The 14,093-nt window shown below is 51.8% G+C and overlaps 1 protein-coding gene across 2 annotated transcripts; it reads left to right on the top strand.

Annotated features, from left to right (window-relative positions):
* The first annotated feature begins 10,475 nt into the window (after window positions 1-10,475).
* On the top strand, window positions 10,476-11,492 carry DPPA5 (developmental pluripotency associated 5). Of its 2 annotated transcripts, none has more exons than XM_079939565.1 (3): window positions 10,476-10,593; window positions 10,667-10,845; window positions 11,267-11,492. In XM_079939565.1, the coding sequence occupies exons 1-2, from the start codon at window positions 10,482-10,484 to the stop codon at window positions 10,819-10,821; spliced, it is 267 nt and encodes an 88-aa protein (XP_079795691.1). In that variant the 5' UTR covers window positions 10,476-10,481; the 3' UTR covers window positions 10,822-10,845; window positions 11,267-11,492. The 2 variants fall into 2 exon arrangements, with proteins under 2 accessions (XP_079795691.1, XP_079795692.1); XM_079939566.1 differs by having other exon boundaries at window positions 10,667-10,866; window positions 11,267-11,284.
* The last annotated feature ends 2,601 nt before the right edge of the window (window positions 11,493-14,093 follow it).

Here is a 14,093-nt window from a genome sequence, read left to right as displayed (position 1 = left end):
ACAACAGTATAAAATAAAAATTAAAAAAATCATTGATGGAAAATGCAGGGAGTGGGGTGGAGGTGGGAAGCAGAGCACGTGAAATGGTGAGACTTCCTAGGACATCACATAGGATGATGCTTGCTTCAACCCAGTCCTACAGCAGCAATGACCTTTAACATTCGGTTAGAAGATTTTCTCAAAATGATGTATTGAAATAACTCAAGTGTTCAAGGTTTTAACCTTCCAGAGTTTGACTTAACCAACACTGAAATTCTGCCCTTCCATATCGTAACAAAAATCCGCTTTTGCAAGAGGATATTGAGGAATGTTGGAGAAGTAGCCACTTTAAGAAGCGGAAATCGAGCTTCCCTGGTGGCGCAGTGGTTAAGAATCTGCCTGCCAATGCAGGGCACTCAGGTTCGAGCCCTGGTGCGGGAAGATCCCACATGCCGTGGAGCAACTGAGCTCGTGTGCCACAACTACTGAGCCCGTGAGCCACAACTACTGAAGCCTGCACGCCTAGGGCCTGTGCTCCACAACAAGGAAAGCCACTGCAATGAGAAGCCTGCGCGCAGCAACAAAGACCCAAACCAACCTAAAATAAATAAATTTATTTTTAAAAAAAAAGCAGAAATCATGCTACCATAGAGGTGGACAGTGGGAAGGCGGCATCTGTGGGGCGCCGAGTGGTACCCGGCTGGAGAAGAGGAAGGCACTCAGCCCCGAGTGGAGGAGGATTGGGTTTTATCCAGGATCGCGCGGGGGGCACAAAACTGGAGGCTCGAGCCAGGCTTCCACATCCAGCGCTTACCAAGGACTGCACAGTCCTACTCCCTCTGGCAAGAGTGTCTCCGGTTATTAGAAGTCTTCCAAGGAGACTAAGTTCCTCCCTTGGGGGAAATCTGCACTTGGCAAATTGTCTTAGTGAATACATATTGTTATGTTCCTTACGGAGCGGGGGAGGGTTTTAAAAAGGCAGAATGCAGCAACATAAAGGGGCTCAATGAAGGGGGAGAACGTGAGGTTAGCTGCTGCTTGTTCCAGGAATTGCTGAGTTGAGGCTGACATCTCCTTCGCTTCTAGGGGCCGCGTGGCTGGGCTTCATTACCAGTGGCTCCACTGGGAGGTCCCCGGGGACAGCGACAAGACCCTGGAGAAACGAGGGGACGGGAACCCGCGGGCCCCCGACCGCGCGCAGAGCCGCCCCAGGGTTGGGTGGGGGCGACTCCGGGCCGGTGCTCTGGCGCGCCTGGGACCTGAGCTCGCTCTGGACTGCAGGTGGTTTGTAGGAAAAACGGGGGCCACGTGTCTCTTGGGCGGGGTGTTTCTCCGTGAAGACGCCGAAGACCCTCGACTCTTCCCCGGAATCGTCCTAGTGCCGGGAACCGAAGTGGCGTCTTATGAAGGGAAATGAGGCTTCTAGCCTCATCCGATTTAAAACGCGATCTCCTGAGCAGCTCTGTTCCGGGAAGAGTGTGCGTTTCAGGATTCCTTTCTAAGGTCCGGAGTTTGGAGAGAAAGTGATTAGATCTGGGCAGACACCGCCCCAACCCCGACAGTTCCTGGCGCCCAGTTCCTGGGCGCCGGAGTCGCGCGCCGTCCAGCGCACCCTGTGACCGGCTAAGAGCGCGGAAGGACGCAGGGGAGGAGGGGCCTCGGGGCCCACAGGGTCTCCCTCTCCGTCTCCGTGTCTGCTCGGACCCTGTGGGTCACCTGGCTCGCGCTGCGGGCGGCGGCGCTGGCGGCGGACCTCTGACTTCCCGGGTGGCAATCGCGATCCTACCCTCAGGTCTCAGGTTCTCAAGGTCCGGACTGGGCTGGGACTTGGGGCGGGACGGAGAGGTGTCCTGTTCAGGATCCGGTCCCACGAGGGCTGGGGCAAGTCGCCTTACTTGGTGTGAGCAGGAAAAAGGAAGCGCGGGGGCCAGGCCCTCCCCTCCCCGTCACCTCCCCGCACCCCCTACAAAGACCCGAGGGACAGGCTCCCCATCTTCTCTCGCAATCGCTACCACTTATCCCCTCGGTGGTCTCTGCAGTCTCCTGGCTTTAAATCACATGGCTATGCCAACGACGCCGGACTCACTTTCCCAGCCCCTCAGGCTTCCCTGTAATTAATCATCAAGTTGCCCTCACCGCGCTGTGAGCACACCTGCTACTCCTGTGGTCTTCTCCGCATCAGTTCACAGCAATGCCATCTTTCAGAGTTTCCAGCACCAAACCTTGGAGTCCTTCTAAGATTTCTCTTTCTCTCTATATTTTTCTAACCCAACCCTTCAACAAATCCCCATAGGTGGAACTTCAGGGTGTATCCAAAGTCTAGTCACTTCTCACCAGCTCCCTGCTACCACGTGGTCCAAGCCGCTCCCAGCTCTCCTCTGGGCACTGCAGCATCCTCCTGTCTGCCCTCATCCCCCTTAGGTCTCTTCTCCAACACAAGGACCAGAGGAATTCCATCGAAGGGAAATTAAACTGAGTCACTTAAACACTGAAAGGCTGCCTGTTTTTCTCTGAGTACAGGCTGAAAGTTTTACAGCGGAATCCCCGCCCTCTTTGATGTGTCCCCACTTTTTCTAGTCCCAGCGCCAGTTCCTTAGACAGTACCCCTACCCCGCCCCATGCTCTAGCTTCAGGGCCCTTGAACTGTCCCTCTTCCCTCATGAGTGTGTACTTCGGGCCCCTTCCAGTCCCCACACCACCACTAGTATCTTCATGACTTGTACCTGGTTCTCAGGGATACCTTCCATGTGCCCCGGATTTGAACTCACAACTTCACCCTCCTGACTTGTTTTCATTTCTTCCAAATTACACCCTTATCCAACCAGGTATGTATTTTACTCAGTCTGGCTTACGTGTCTGTTTCCTCATCACCAGCGCTACTACCACTAGACTATGAACACGGGGATTTATTTTTCTGGGTTTTTTTTGGCTGTGCCAGGGGGCATGTGGGTTCTTAGTCCCCTGACCAGGGATCAAACCCTCACCCCCTGCAGTGGAAGCACAGAGTCTTAACCACTGGACCACCAGGGAAGTCCCCAGGTTGTTGCTTCTGTCAGTGGTTTCTTTTTCTCGCTGAATAATAGTCCATGGTATAAATGTACCACAGTTTGTTTATCTGTTCACTTGTTGAAGCGAATGTGTTGTTTCCAGCTTTCGGCTATTACAGGCAAAGCTGCTGTGAACATTCATGTGCAGGGTTTTGTGTGCAAATACGTTTTCATTTCTCTTGGGTGTATAGCTAGGGGAGAAATTGCAGGGTCATGTGGTAATGATATGTTTAATCATTGGAGAAACTATCAGATTATCTCTAAAGTTGTTGTACCATTTTCCCTTCCACCAGCAATGTATGAATGAGTGATCTAGTTCTCTGAATCCTCACCAGCTCTGGGGTTGGCCCTGATTTTTATTTTAGTCACTCTGATAGTTGTATACTGTTTTAATTTATGTTTCCCTAATAGCAAATGATGAATATTTTTTCATGTGTTTATTAGCCATCTGTGTATCCTCTTCACTGAAGTGTCTTTTGCTTATTTTCTAATTGCATTGATTTTTTTCACTCTTGAGTTTGGAGAGTTCTTTATATATTCTTGATATTAGTCCTTTGTTGAATATAGGATTCGGAAATATTCTCTCCCAATTGTAGTTTGCCTTTATTATTTTTTCTTTTTTTGCTGCACGTGGGATGTTAGTTCCCTGACCAGGTATCGAACCTGTGCTCTCGGCAGTGAAAGTATGGAGTCCTAACAACTGAACCACCAGAAAATGCCCATGCCTTTTCATATTATTAACAGGCTTTTCCACAAAACCTTTAGGTGAGGTCCAATTGATCAATTTTTTCTCTTATGGATCAACCGTTTGGTGACAAGTCTAGGGACTCTTAGCTTAACCCTAGTTCCCAAAGATTTACTCCTATGTTTTCCTGTAAAGGTTTTATAGCTATACATTTTACATTTAATCTGCCAACACTGCACAGTCTTGATTACTATAGCTATATAGTAATAATTAAATTTAGGCACACTGATCTTTTTTTTTTCAAAATTGTTTTAGCTATTCAAGTTCCTTTATTTTTTCATGTAAATGTTAAAATAATCTAGCCTATATCTATGACAGAACCTTGCTGGCACTCTAATAGGAATTGCGTTAAGCCTGTATATCAACTTGGAGAGAGTTGATGGAGAACAAGATGGAAGCAAAGCGGGTTCTGTGCCCCTGAAGGCTGGGGAGAATCTGGGATAGAGAGGAAGCAGTGAGGGATTAGACCTGAGGCGTCACACAGGTTTGGAAGCACACTGTTTCTCAGAGGCTGAGGATACAGGTGTACCTGGAAGGAACAGCACACTTTGGAGGCTGCTAACCAGTTTCCACAGGCCTAGTGATTCTTTTTTTTGTTTGTTTTTAAAGAATATTTTATAAATTTATTTCTTTATTTTTATTACTATTATTTTTGGGGCTGCATTGGGTCTTCCTTGCTGCATGTGGGCTTTCTCTAGTTGCGGCGAGCGGGGGCTACTCTTCGTTGCGGTGCGTGGGCTTCTCATTGCGGTGGCTTCTCCTTTTGCAGAGCACAGGCTCTAGGTACCTGGGCTTCAATAGGTGTGACACGCGGGCTCAGTAGTTGTGTGTCGAGGGCTCTAGAGCGCAGGCTCAGTACTTGTGGCACACAGGCTTAGTTGCTCCGCAGCATGTGGGAACTTCCTGGACCAGGGCTCGAACCCCTTGCCTTGGCAGGCGGATTCTTAATCACTGCGCCACCAGGGAATCCCAGGCCTAGTGATTCTTACAGGTATTTTGTTTTACCCACACCATTTTTTCCTTCTACCTTAAAAAAAAATTTATTTTATATTGGAATATATTTGATTTACAACGTTGTGTTAGTTTCAGGTTCTACCTTTTGAATCAGGTGCCAACATTATAAAATTGGGAAATTTCACATAAAAATCAGAATATCTGGGCTCACGTGCCGGCGTGGCAATTGGCCAATGGCAATGGATAATCCCCTTTCTACTTGGGGACCTGGAGGAGGGACCTGGTGGGGGGCTGGAGGGTAAGGCAGGCTGTTTAAGGGGTTCCCTCCTGTTGAAAATGGATGGCGGCCAGCACATGCTGTTATACAGAGCTTGAGAGAGCGTGCACTAGATGACCTGCTAATTACCTCACACTTTTCTATCTTCTGGTTTTTACGTTCTAGACGTGATTTTAGGTAGATCGTGGAGGTATCAATAACCTTGCTACTCAAAATGTGATCCATTAACTAGCAGCACGAGCATTACCCAAGAAACTGAAAAATGAGGAATCTTAGGCCTGCCCCAGACCTACTGAACCTGCATTTCAACAAGACTCCCAAGTGCCTCTTCTGTACATTCAAGCTTGAGCAGTGCATCTCTTAGTACCACAGGGTGTGTTGTTACCTAAACATCCAGGGAACAACAGATCCTATTTGGCTGGTGTACTCATTAAAAAACATTTAACTTTGAAATACAGTGTTTTGCAATAAAGTAACAACTGAAATCTGGATGCTGCAATTGGGAACCATTTTTATTTTAATCAAGTGATTTTTTTTTCAGGTGTTCAAGGGACATTTTTTGAAAAGCAGTAGGTCAGTAAATAGACAGAGTATTAAAAATTCTCCTCTCCTTTTATCTCTAATTCTTTCTGTGTCCTTTTATCTATAAAGGAAGCACTCGCAAATAGGTTTAATGAGCCTAATGGTTTATTCTGATTTGTTCAGGGCAGTAGATAAATGGAAGCCAACAAAATCAGATAGTAAATTTGGACTGAGTATCATAGATAGAGCCGTAATAGAAGCAACTTAAAATCGTTTGTAAATAAGATACAGAGTTCGACATATTCTGCTGGAGAGTTCTCACTATACTTGTTCTCAGGTCGTCCCCTCCCTCAGGCTTCAGGATTCAGACGCACGGTGCCCCCTCCCTCGCGGGTTACACTGAGACCTAGGAAATGGGAAGTCCCCACAGTCATGCAGGGCTGGAAGCGGCCGCGAGAGGCCGCTGTGGCAAAAGGGTGGCTCAGTGAGTGTCCCTGCTCATTGCTCTTGGCCCTAAGCCAGCCTGAGATCAGCTGCCTGGCTAGGCCTCCAGGAGGGGCGGAGTCGCGCTGAGACTGTGCGCCAGGCTCGCTCATCGGCCCTTGGGGGTCCCCAGAGCCCCGTGGAAAGAGCTCATCCTTTCCGCCCACCGCGGCCTGCTCGTGGCCGAAGCCGAGGCGGAGCAAGTGGAAATGAAAGAGTGCGTCGGCCTCCCGGGCTCCCACTGCCGCGGAGGCCTGGCAGGCGCGGGTGGTGGCCGGAGGCCGCAGGCTCGCGGGGCCGCCGGGGACGCACGTCGGGGTGTCGCTGCTTGGACCCGTCTTCGGAGAGAGTCGGGCCGGGGACTTTCCAGGCGGTGGGCCTCGCACCTGGGTCCCTGGTCGCCGTCCTTGCTGGAGTCTGCGTTGCGCTTAGGGCCGGACGTGCGGGCTCCACTCCGCCCGGCGTGACCCCCACTCGCCACCCTCCCTCCGACGGCGCTTTGCGGGGCGCGGCTCCGCTCCCGCTGTCCTCTCCTCAGGCTCCTCCCGAGGGGGAACCAGGGACTTCTGGACTCGGCAGTGCCCCACGCGCTGGGCGACGCGAGGTGGCGATCCTCGGCGCCCGTGGAAGGAAGGGCGCGGGCCAAGGGTCCGCAGGTTCCAGCCGCAGGCGCCCTCACAGTCGCTTCCGAGGCTCCTCCACCCCCGGCCCCGCCGCTCCATCTCCCCCGGACTCTCGACTCGGGCACTGCCGCAGTCTTCGGGAGCTCCGGAGCCAGAGCCGGAGCCGGGAAGCACGTCCCCGGACGTGTATCCACGGGCGGCGTCGCGGGAACCGGGCGCTGGAGGCCTGGGCGTTCCCGGTGCTGGGCTCTCGGGAGACGAGGTGCAGGCGCTGGGCGGGTCGCGTCCGGAGACTGGAGAAGCCGGGGCCGCTCGGGTGCCGGCGGTGGGTGTGTTTCCAGACCCAAGCGCGAAGCTCGTGGGGGTCGTGCCCGCTCCCCCCGCGCAAACCTTGGATCGGACCCAAGTGATGGGCTAGAATCTTCGCACAGGGCCGAAGGAGGGGGAAGACGGACTGCTCATGGGGATCTGGGCTGCGGTGACTGCTCTGGGCCTGGGGGAGCACTTCCTGGAAACTCCCGCGCCCGTGGCAGGGCGGAGGGTCGCTGGCCTTCTTGGTGGCCTTTTCCTCAGAAAGAGGAGGGAGGAATGGGTGTCGCCGGGACTGCCTTTACTGGGGCAGCGTTCCTGGGATTCTGCAGCCTTCTCTCAGTTTCGCCCTGCCCCAGGGGCCCTGGGTCAGTTTCTGAGTGATGGTCCAGATGAAAGGCCGCTGCGTGTCCTCGGGCTGCAAGGCGTGACCCTCTGGGGACCCTGCCCAGCCATGCGCTCGGGGGTCCCCTCGGGCTCACACTGACACGCCAAGGGGTGGATGGCTGGAACTCCAGGTGTGGCTGACCAGGAGGTGCCCTGAGTTTTCCAGAAGGCCCAGAGGAAGAGCCCTGGCTGCCTCTGGCACCTCTGGTTCAGTGCACCTGGCACTTACCTGCCTGACCTTGAGTTCCGTGGTGGGGGACATCGTGAGCTCCCTGCCAACTGCCCACTTTCCGTGTTCCCTGCCCAGCAGTCTATGTACTCAGAGTGGGAGAGAGGGGGCATCCCCTCCCTCTGGCTGAACCTGAGGTTCCCACCTGCTTCAAATGAAAAGCTGCTGGCAGGTAACATTTGGGATTGAGAGTGAATTTTAAGTGGTTTCGCCTCATGTGTACTCACAGAGCCAGGCTCGGAAGCTGAAGGTGGGCCTGGAGACACAGAAACAACTGCTTCCTGGGGATAAAACAATTAAGATAGGAACCCCTATCCCCCAAGCAGGAAGGAGCTGGTGGCACCTTTCTGAGGAGGGTTCAGGGAGGGGGACTCTAACTCCCCTTAGTAAATCACACTACTCTCCTACCAGCAACTTGAATCTGCAGTTCTAGGTTCAACATCTGTTAATGAAAAATCAATCCAGAGTCACTTCTTCCAGGGGCAAGGCAAACAACTGAGAATCCTTGATGGGGTGGGGAAATGGGTGCTTATAAACTGCTCATGTGCCACACCTGTGCTGATTCTAAGCGTACACAAACTCCTTAGAAAGGATGTTAGTCATTAGTATACAAATTTGTTTGATAGTCATACTTTTTGAGCCTGTAATTTAAGTCCTGGTTGTTTATTGTATAAGTTTGTACAGTGTTACAAGTTTGAAATAAGTGTGTATAATTACGCAGGCTCCTCTCTAATACTCTTAAGTTGGACGCAATTCCTGTGCTCATCTATCTGCTTCTTTAAATACCATATCGAGGGACTTCCTTGGTGGTGCAGTGGTTAAGAATCTGCCTGCCAGCGCAGGGGACATGAGTTCGATCCGTGGTCTGGGAAGATTCCGCATGCTGCCAAGCAGCTATGCCCGTGTGTCACAACTACTGAGCCTGTGCTCTAGAGCCTGTGAGCCACAACTACTGAAGCCCACGCGCCTAGAGCCCGTGCTCCGCAACAAGAGAAGCCACCGCAACGAGAAGCAAGTGCACAGCAAGGAAGAGTAGCTCCGGCTCGCCATAACTAGAGAAAGCCCGTGCACAGCAATGAAGACCCAAGACAGCCAAAAATAAATAAATAAATACATGTTGAACTTCCAGCCAAAGAAATGGTGTGTATATGGGGGATGGGAGTATTTAGAAACCATGATAAAGGAAGTCCTCACTAGGAGATGGTTTATACTTTATTTTTCCCTCAGAAGAGTTACTTTTTATTAGCTACCTGACACATTAGTACTTTATTTCCCTTTCATTGAAATTGAGAACTACGAAAGAGTAGAAAGAATTCTGTATATCCTTCACTGAGAACCAACTGTTGATATTTGTCACATTGATTCTCTCTCTCTCTCTCTCTCTCTCTCTCTCTCTATATATATATATAATTTTGGGGCTCATTTTTGGGCGGTGCTGAACTATTTGTAAGTGAATTGTAGATATCAACACTTTACATATTTCAACATGTTGCGTGTTAGAACAAGGACCTTTTCTTATGTAATAAAGGCACCACACTCTAGAAATTGTATATTATAGAACATACAATCAAATACTATTTTACAATATAGCCCATGTTAAAACTTCCTCCACTGTCCTGAAATGGTCTTTCTCTGTCTTTGATTCAGGGTTTGAATCATGCGTAGCACTTGTGTGTCTCTTGATTAATAAGATGATCTTCTGCTTTTTTGTTTTCATGGCTTTGACAAACCAGTAGTCCATTGGTCCCATTGTTGGTGATGCTAATTGCGGTCTTTGGTTAAAGTGGCATCTGCCCTCCAAGTCGCTATTGTGAAGGAATATTTTCTCCTTTGTAATTCATAATCTATGGGCTAGGCTTTCCAGAACTCTTCAATGTCCAGTTAATAACCTTTCATTTGATAGTTAGCCATTGATTATTATCTGAATTGATTACACTGGTGGCTGCAACGGAACAAGCAACCCACAGGCTTTGATTGCAGGTGAAGAGGTCTGCCCTAATAAGTGGCCATGAAGGCTGCTGAGGGGACATTAGATGTTATCAGAACATGACCTTGGGAAAAGCCAGCTTCATCTGTCTGTCAACCCCTAAACATTGAAACACACCCCCATCGGATAGATCTAGTGCAGTGTTTAGAGCAATCTGTTTTTTAAATGAATAAAACAAGTTTGTTTAGGGCCTGAAGGCCGGACCACATAGTTTAGGCCACGTGAGCTTCGAAATCCAGGTAGATTCAAAAGTTCCAGACTCAGGGGCTTCAAGGAACGTGAACTGTGGGGCACTTCAGAGCCCCCATCAGGACCCTGGAAGAAAATGAATATCGGAATCTCGTTTTCCTCTTTGTTAAGTGGCAGGAGTGACCCCTCAGTCCCTTGAAGTTGCAGGAGTCGCCCTGCAGTGAAGTCCCGGGGTCCGGCTCCCTCAGGCCAAGGGAAGACACACCCTCCTTTGGAACGTGGAAGGCAGGGACTCGATTTGGCAGCTGGGTGGCCGTCGCACCCCCAAACCTGTACTGCTTTCCGAGGTTCAGGCCCAGCCACTGTTTCTAGAATAACAAGGGTTTCTAGCGCCGTCTCCCCACTCACTCCCAAGGTGAAGGGATTTTGGTGCAGAGGAAACGAGTCAAAGCAGGTGGGAGCCCGAGTCAACTCGGAGACGGCTGGGCCCACCCGCGCTCGGGAGCCTAGACAGTCAACCTGAGACCAAGGCGGCCCGGGGGCGTGCGGGGCGTGGCGAGTGCGGGGTTGCGCTGCCGGGCCGGGGGCGGACCGGGGGCGTGGCCTGGATGGGGCGGAGGCGGGGCCTGGATGGGGGTTGGCCAGGGGCGCGTGGCGTGGCTGGCCCAGGTGCTTAACTTTCCCCCGGAGGCGTCGGCCTGCCCAGTCTAGGTCCGAGCTCCCAGCAGGGCTGGTTTAGACATCCAGAAGATGGGGAAGCTGCCCGAGCGGAACGACATCCCACCTTGGGTGGGGACTCCCGAAGTCTTGACGGAGCCCAGGGTGTTCCAGGTCCAGACGGGGCTGCTGGAAGCCGTGTTCGGTGAGTGAGCCCAGTCCTGACCCGGGTGCCCCGGCCCTCCTGGGCCCGAGCGCTCATCTTCTTCCCTAAACAGGCCCCGACGGATCTCGAATCCCATTCGTCGAGGAGGCGAGCAAAGTCATGCTCCAGATGAAGGGTCTGGAAGCTTCGGACCTCGCCGAAGTCATGGTTTCCGGCTCTTACTTGTTCAAGTTTCAGACCAAGTGGATTCTCCAGCCCGTGGCCTAGCGGCACCGCCAGCGGCACAAACAGGTTGAGAGGCCTCATGACCAGGTGCCCTGGACCTGCCTGTGCAGGCGGCCTGGCTCGCGCCCCTCCAGCCCTCCTCACCCCTCCCTAACTATCCCCTCCGGGCAAACACCAACAGCACCCACCCGGGGAGGCCTCTGTGTCCAGGCTGTGCCCCAGACTCCTTGGCAGTGCCGGCCCTTGGCCCTAGGGACCCTGGAGTAAGGCTGTGAGAGGTGGCCGGGGCTGGCCTCCTGGGGCGGGGCCTCCCCACCCGCCATGTTGGAATGAGCCCAGTTGGCCCCAGGTTCTGAGGTTCCCGAGAATCCCAGGCCCAGGACGCCTAGCTGGGAAGTCCCAGAGAGGAACCTTGGAAAGAGGCAGAGAACTGTTCAGGCTCTTACCCTCTCCCCTCACACTTGCCTGCTGTGGCTTTCTGGTGCAGGGATGCTGCAACCTGAGGAAGCCATGAATTCGCTCAACCTAGCTCCTCGGATGAAGGGAAGCCAGTTTGCAGCCAGACCAACCTGGGACGGCCAGGTAGAGCGGAGGCTGCAGCCGGGGCTGCCCGGGGTCTGGTTTAGACTCTGCTCCAGCCTGACAAGGAACACCCAGCTGGCTTCTGGTCTCTGCCTTTAAGTCCTCCTGTCCTTCCCCCCAAGGTTGCTAATTACACAATAAAATTTTAAAAGGTTTCTTGATGTGTCTTGTTGTGTAGTTGAGGTGTTGGAGATAACATCACAGGTGAGGTGGCCCTGGGAGCTTAACTCTTAGTGAAACCCCTAAGGCTAGAAAGAGGTCCCAGAGCACAGGGGGAAAAGGGTCTGGAGAGAAAAGGAAAAGGAAAGGGTCTGGAGAGAAAAGGAAAAGGAAAGGGTCTGGAGAGAAAAGGAAAAGGAGAAGAGTCTGGGAGTCAAGTTCTGAGATGCAGCTCTGACCAAAAAATCAGACAACCTCGGAGAGATGTGATATCCTGGTACTGAGAGTTTCATATCCTTGTAAACTAAATTGGAGACCGCTGTCTGGGTTCTCATTTGCATTCAGCCTACTGCTACACATTATTTAGGTTGGAGTGTGAAGAAAATTCAGCCTTACAGATAGGTATACAGGAAAGGAGAACCTCACACAGACCCCTTGAAATGGTCTCTGGAATTCTCCACCACACTTACAGGAGGCCCTGGCCTCCGAAGGGTAAGTGGGATTAGGGTGGATGAAGCATTACCGTAGGTGGGGCTCACTCCTGAGGGTAGAGGGGCCATCAGAACGGGGGCTACAGTTTTCCCTAGTAGAGACCAGCCTGGTAGTTCACAAGCTGGAATGAATCCCCTCAGGGAGCTTTCTGGCCCTTTGACCTTAGCCACATTCACGCTCCTACCCCCTCTCCCTGCTCAGGTTCTAAATTGAAGATAATAGCCTCTGACCTCAGGCGAAGTTGTGAGATTTACGTAGGGCAAGCATCACACCAGAAGCAAGTGTTGACTATCTTTTGGAGCAACTGAACAAAAATGGGGGAGAAAAACTAGCAAGGAGCCATTTTCTGCAAGAGGCCTATCCATCAGACAGCTGTTCTCGTTCTCACTCAGTAAACGAATGGCACCAGCATTTTGGGCCAGTGGTTCAGGCCCCAAACTAGAAACCGTCCTTGATGCCTGACCACCCAAAAGGACTCCCTGCTCGAGCCCAGTCACCTTGACTTCCAACCTGAGCCCTTCCTGCACCTGTACCCGGTCCAGCTGCCCACCCCATCCCGGCGCCAACCTGCCTTGCCAGAACTACTGAAAGAGGCTCCTATCAGGTCTCAGGGGGTTCTCTTTTTGGCATCTCACCGTCGGCTCCTCCACCAGACTTAATTCTTACAACGTTAATCAGATGGCCCCTCCTCCAAAGGGAACTCCAAAATTCTCCAAAGTTTTCCAGCCAACCTAACCCAAGCTCCTGGCCCTGACCTAGAACGCCCTGTGTAACGTGCCACCTGCCTGCATCTCTGCTGCAGATCCGTATCCTTTTGCTGCCCCTCAAACAAACCGTCTTGTTACCACTTCAGGGCTTTTATTTTTGCTCTCCTGCCAAGAACACTTCTCACTTGTTTTTATTAATTTTTTTGGCCACACCAGGTGGCTTGCAGGATCTTAGTTCCCCAGCCAGGGATTGAACCCGTGCCCCCTGCAATGGAAGTGTGGAGTCCTAACCACTGGAACACCAGGGAATTCCCTCTCATTTTTTTTGAATGATTCTGTTCCCTTCTTCCCGGTGGTCCCTGTTCCCTCCAGAGGTCCTCTCCTTCTCCACTGTCTCTGCTTGACCTACTTTAGTTTTGTTCATGGCATTTTAAACATGACTGACAAGCTAACCGTTCGTTTTCCTCCTCTGCCCCACTGGAATGTAAACTCTAGAAAAGTTGAGATTTTAAAAGAATAGACAGTATGGGGCTTCCCTGGTGGCGCAGTGGTTGAGAGTCCGCCTGCCGATGCAAGGGACACGGGTTCGTGTCCCGGTCCGGGAATATTCCACATGCCGTGGAGCGGATGGGCCCGTGAGCCATGGCCGCTGAGTCTGCGCGTCTGGAGCCTGTGCTCCACGATGGGAGAAGCCACAACAGTTAGAGGCCCGCGTACTGCAAAAAAAAAAAAATAATAATAATAATGACAGTATGTAATATTAAATGTTGAGGACAGTTTTCTAAGACAAGGACACCAGCTTGGCTGCTTGGGTTTGGATCCTCTTTAGCGACGGAACCATGAGCCTTGTGCTTTGGTTCCCCCTCTGTAATAGGATAAGATCCGTCGCATGGGTTGTAGTGAGGATATCAAGTCTTAGGACAATGTCTGACACCATGGGCAGTCAGACATGATTTCTTGAATGTATGAAGGACAGGCTGCAGGACTGGAGCTAGATTGCTCCCTCCCAGGCTTATGGAGGAGGGACTCCAGCCTCCAGCCCCTGTTCTCACATTGAAGGCTCAGTGAGGGGAGCTGGGAAGTCCTTTGTCAAGGGCACTGTCCTGCCTCCTGGAAATGCAGGATGGTGTGTGTGTTTGCTGGGGTCTCTGGAGGCCATACAGCCTTTAGGTCACCAGGAAGCAAAGGTACGTTTTGGCATGCTATTGAAGTTCATTTTGAGGAGAGGAAGAGACTAGGCAGGTACCCTACGGGCATCCTGACACCCTCCCTTCCAACCTTTGAGAATTGCACCAGTACTCTGGCCTGGAAGTCATGGACCACTCAGCACAGCTCCTGCCCAGGATTTTGGAGGAGAAATCAGTCCCACCTTTC

This window comes from Stenella coeruleoalba (genome assembly GCF_951394435.1).
Source record: "Stenella coeruleoalba genome assembly, chromosome: 12".
Classification (NCBI taxonomy): domain Eukaryota; kingdom Metazoa; phylum Chordata; class Mammalia; order Artiodactyla; family Delphinidae; genus Stenella; species Stenella coeruleoalba.
The sequence above is the reverse complement of the archived record's forward strand: the minus strand, read 5'-3'. Positions and strand labels throughout refer to the sequence as shown.

Excerpts from the sequence above, each read along its gene's own strand:
- DPPA5 (XM_079939565.1), top strand. The coding sequence starts at position 10,482 with ATGGGGAAGCTGCCCGAGCGGAACGACATCCCACCTTGGGTGGGGACT. Across the intron at positions 10,594-10,666 it reads GCTGCTGGAAGCCGTGTTCG|GCCCCGACGGATCTCGAATC; the intron begins GTGAGTGAGCCC and ends TTCCCTAAACAG.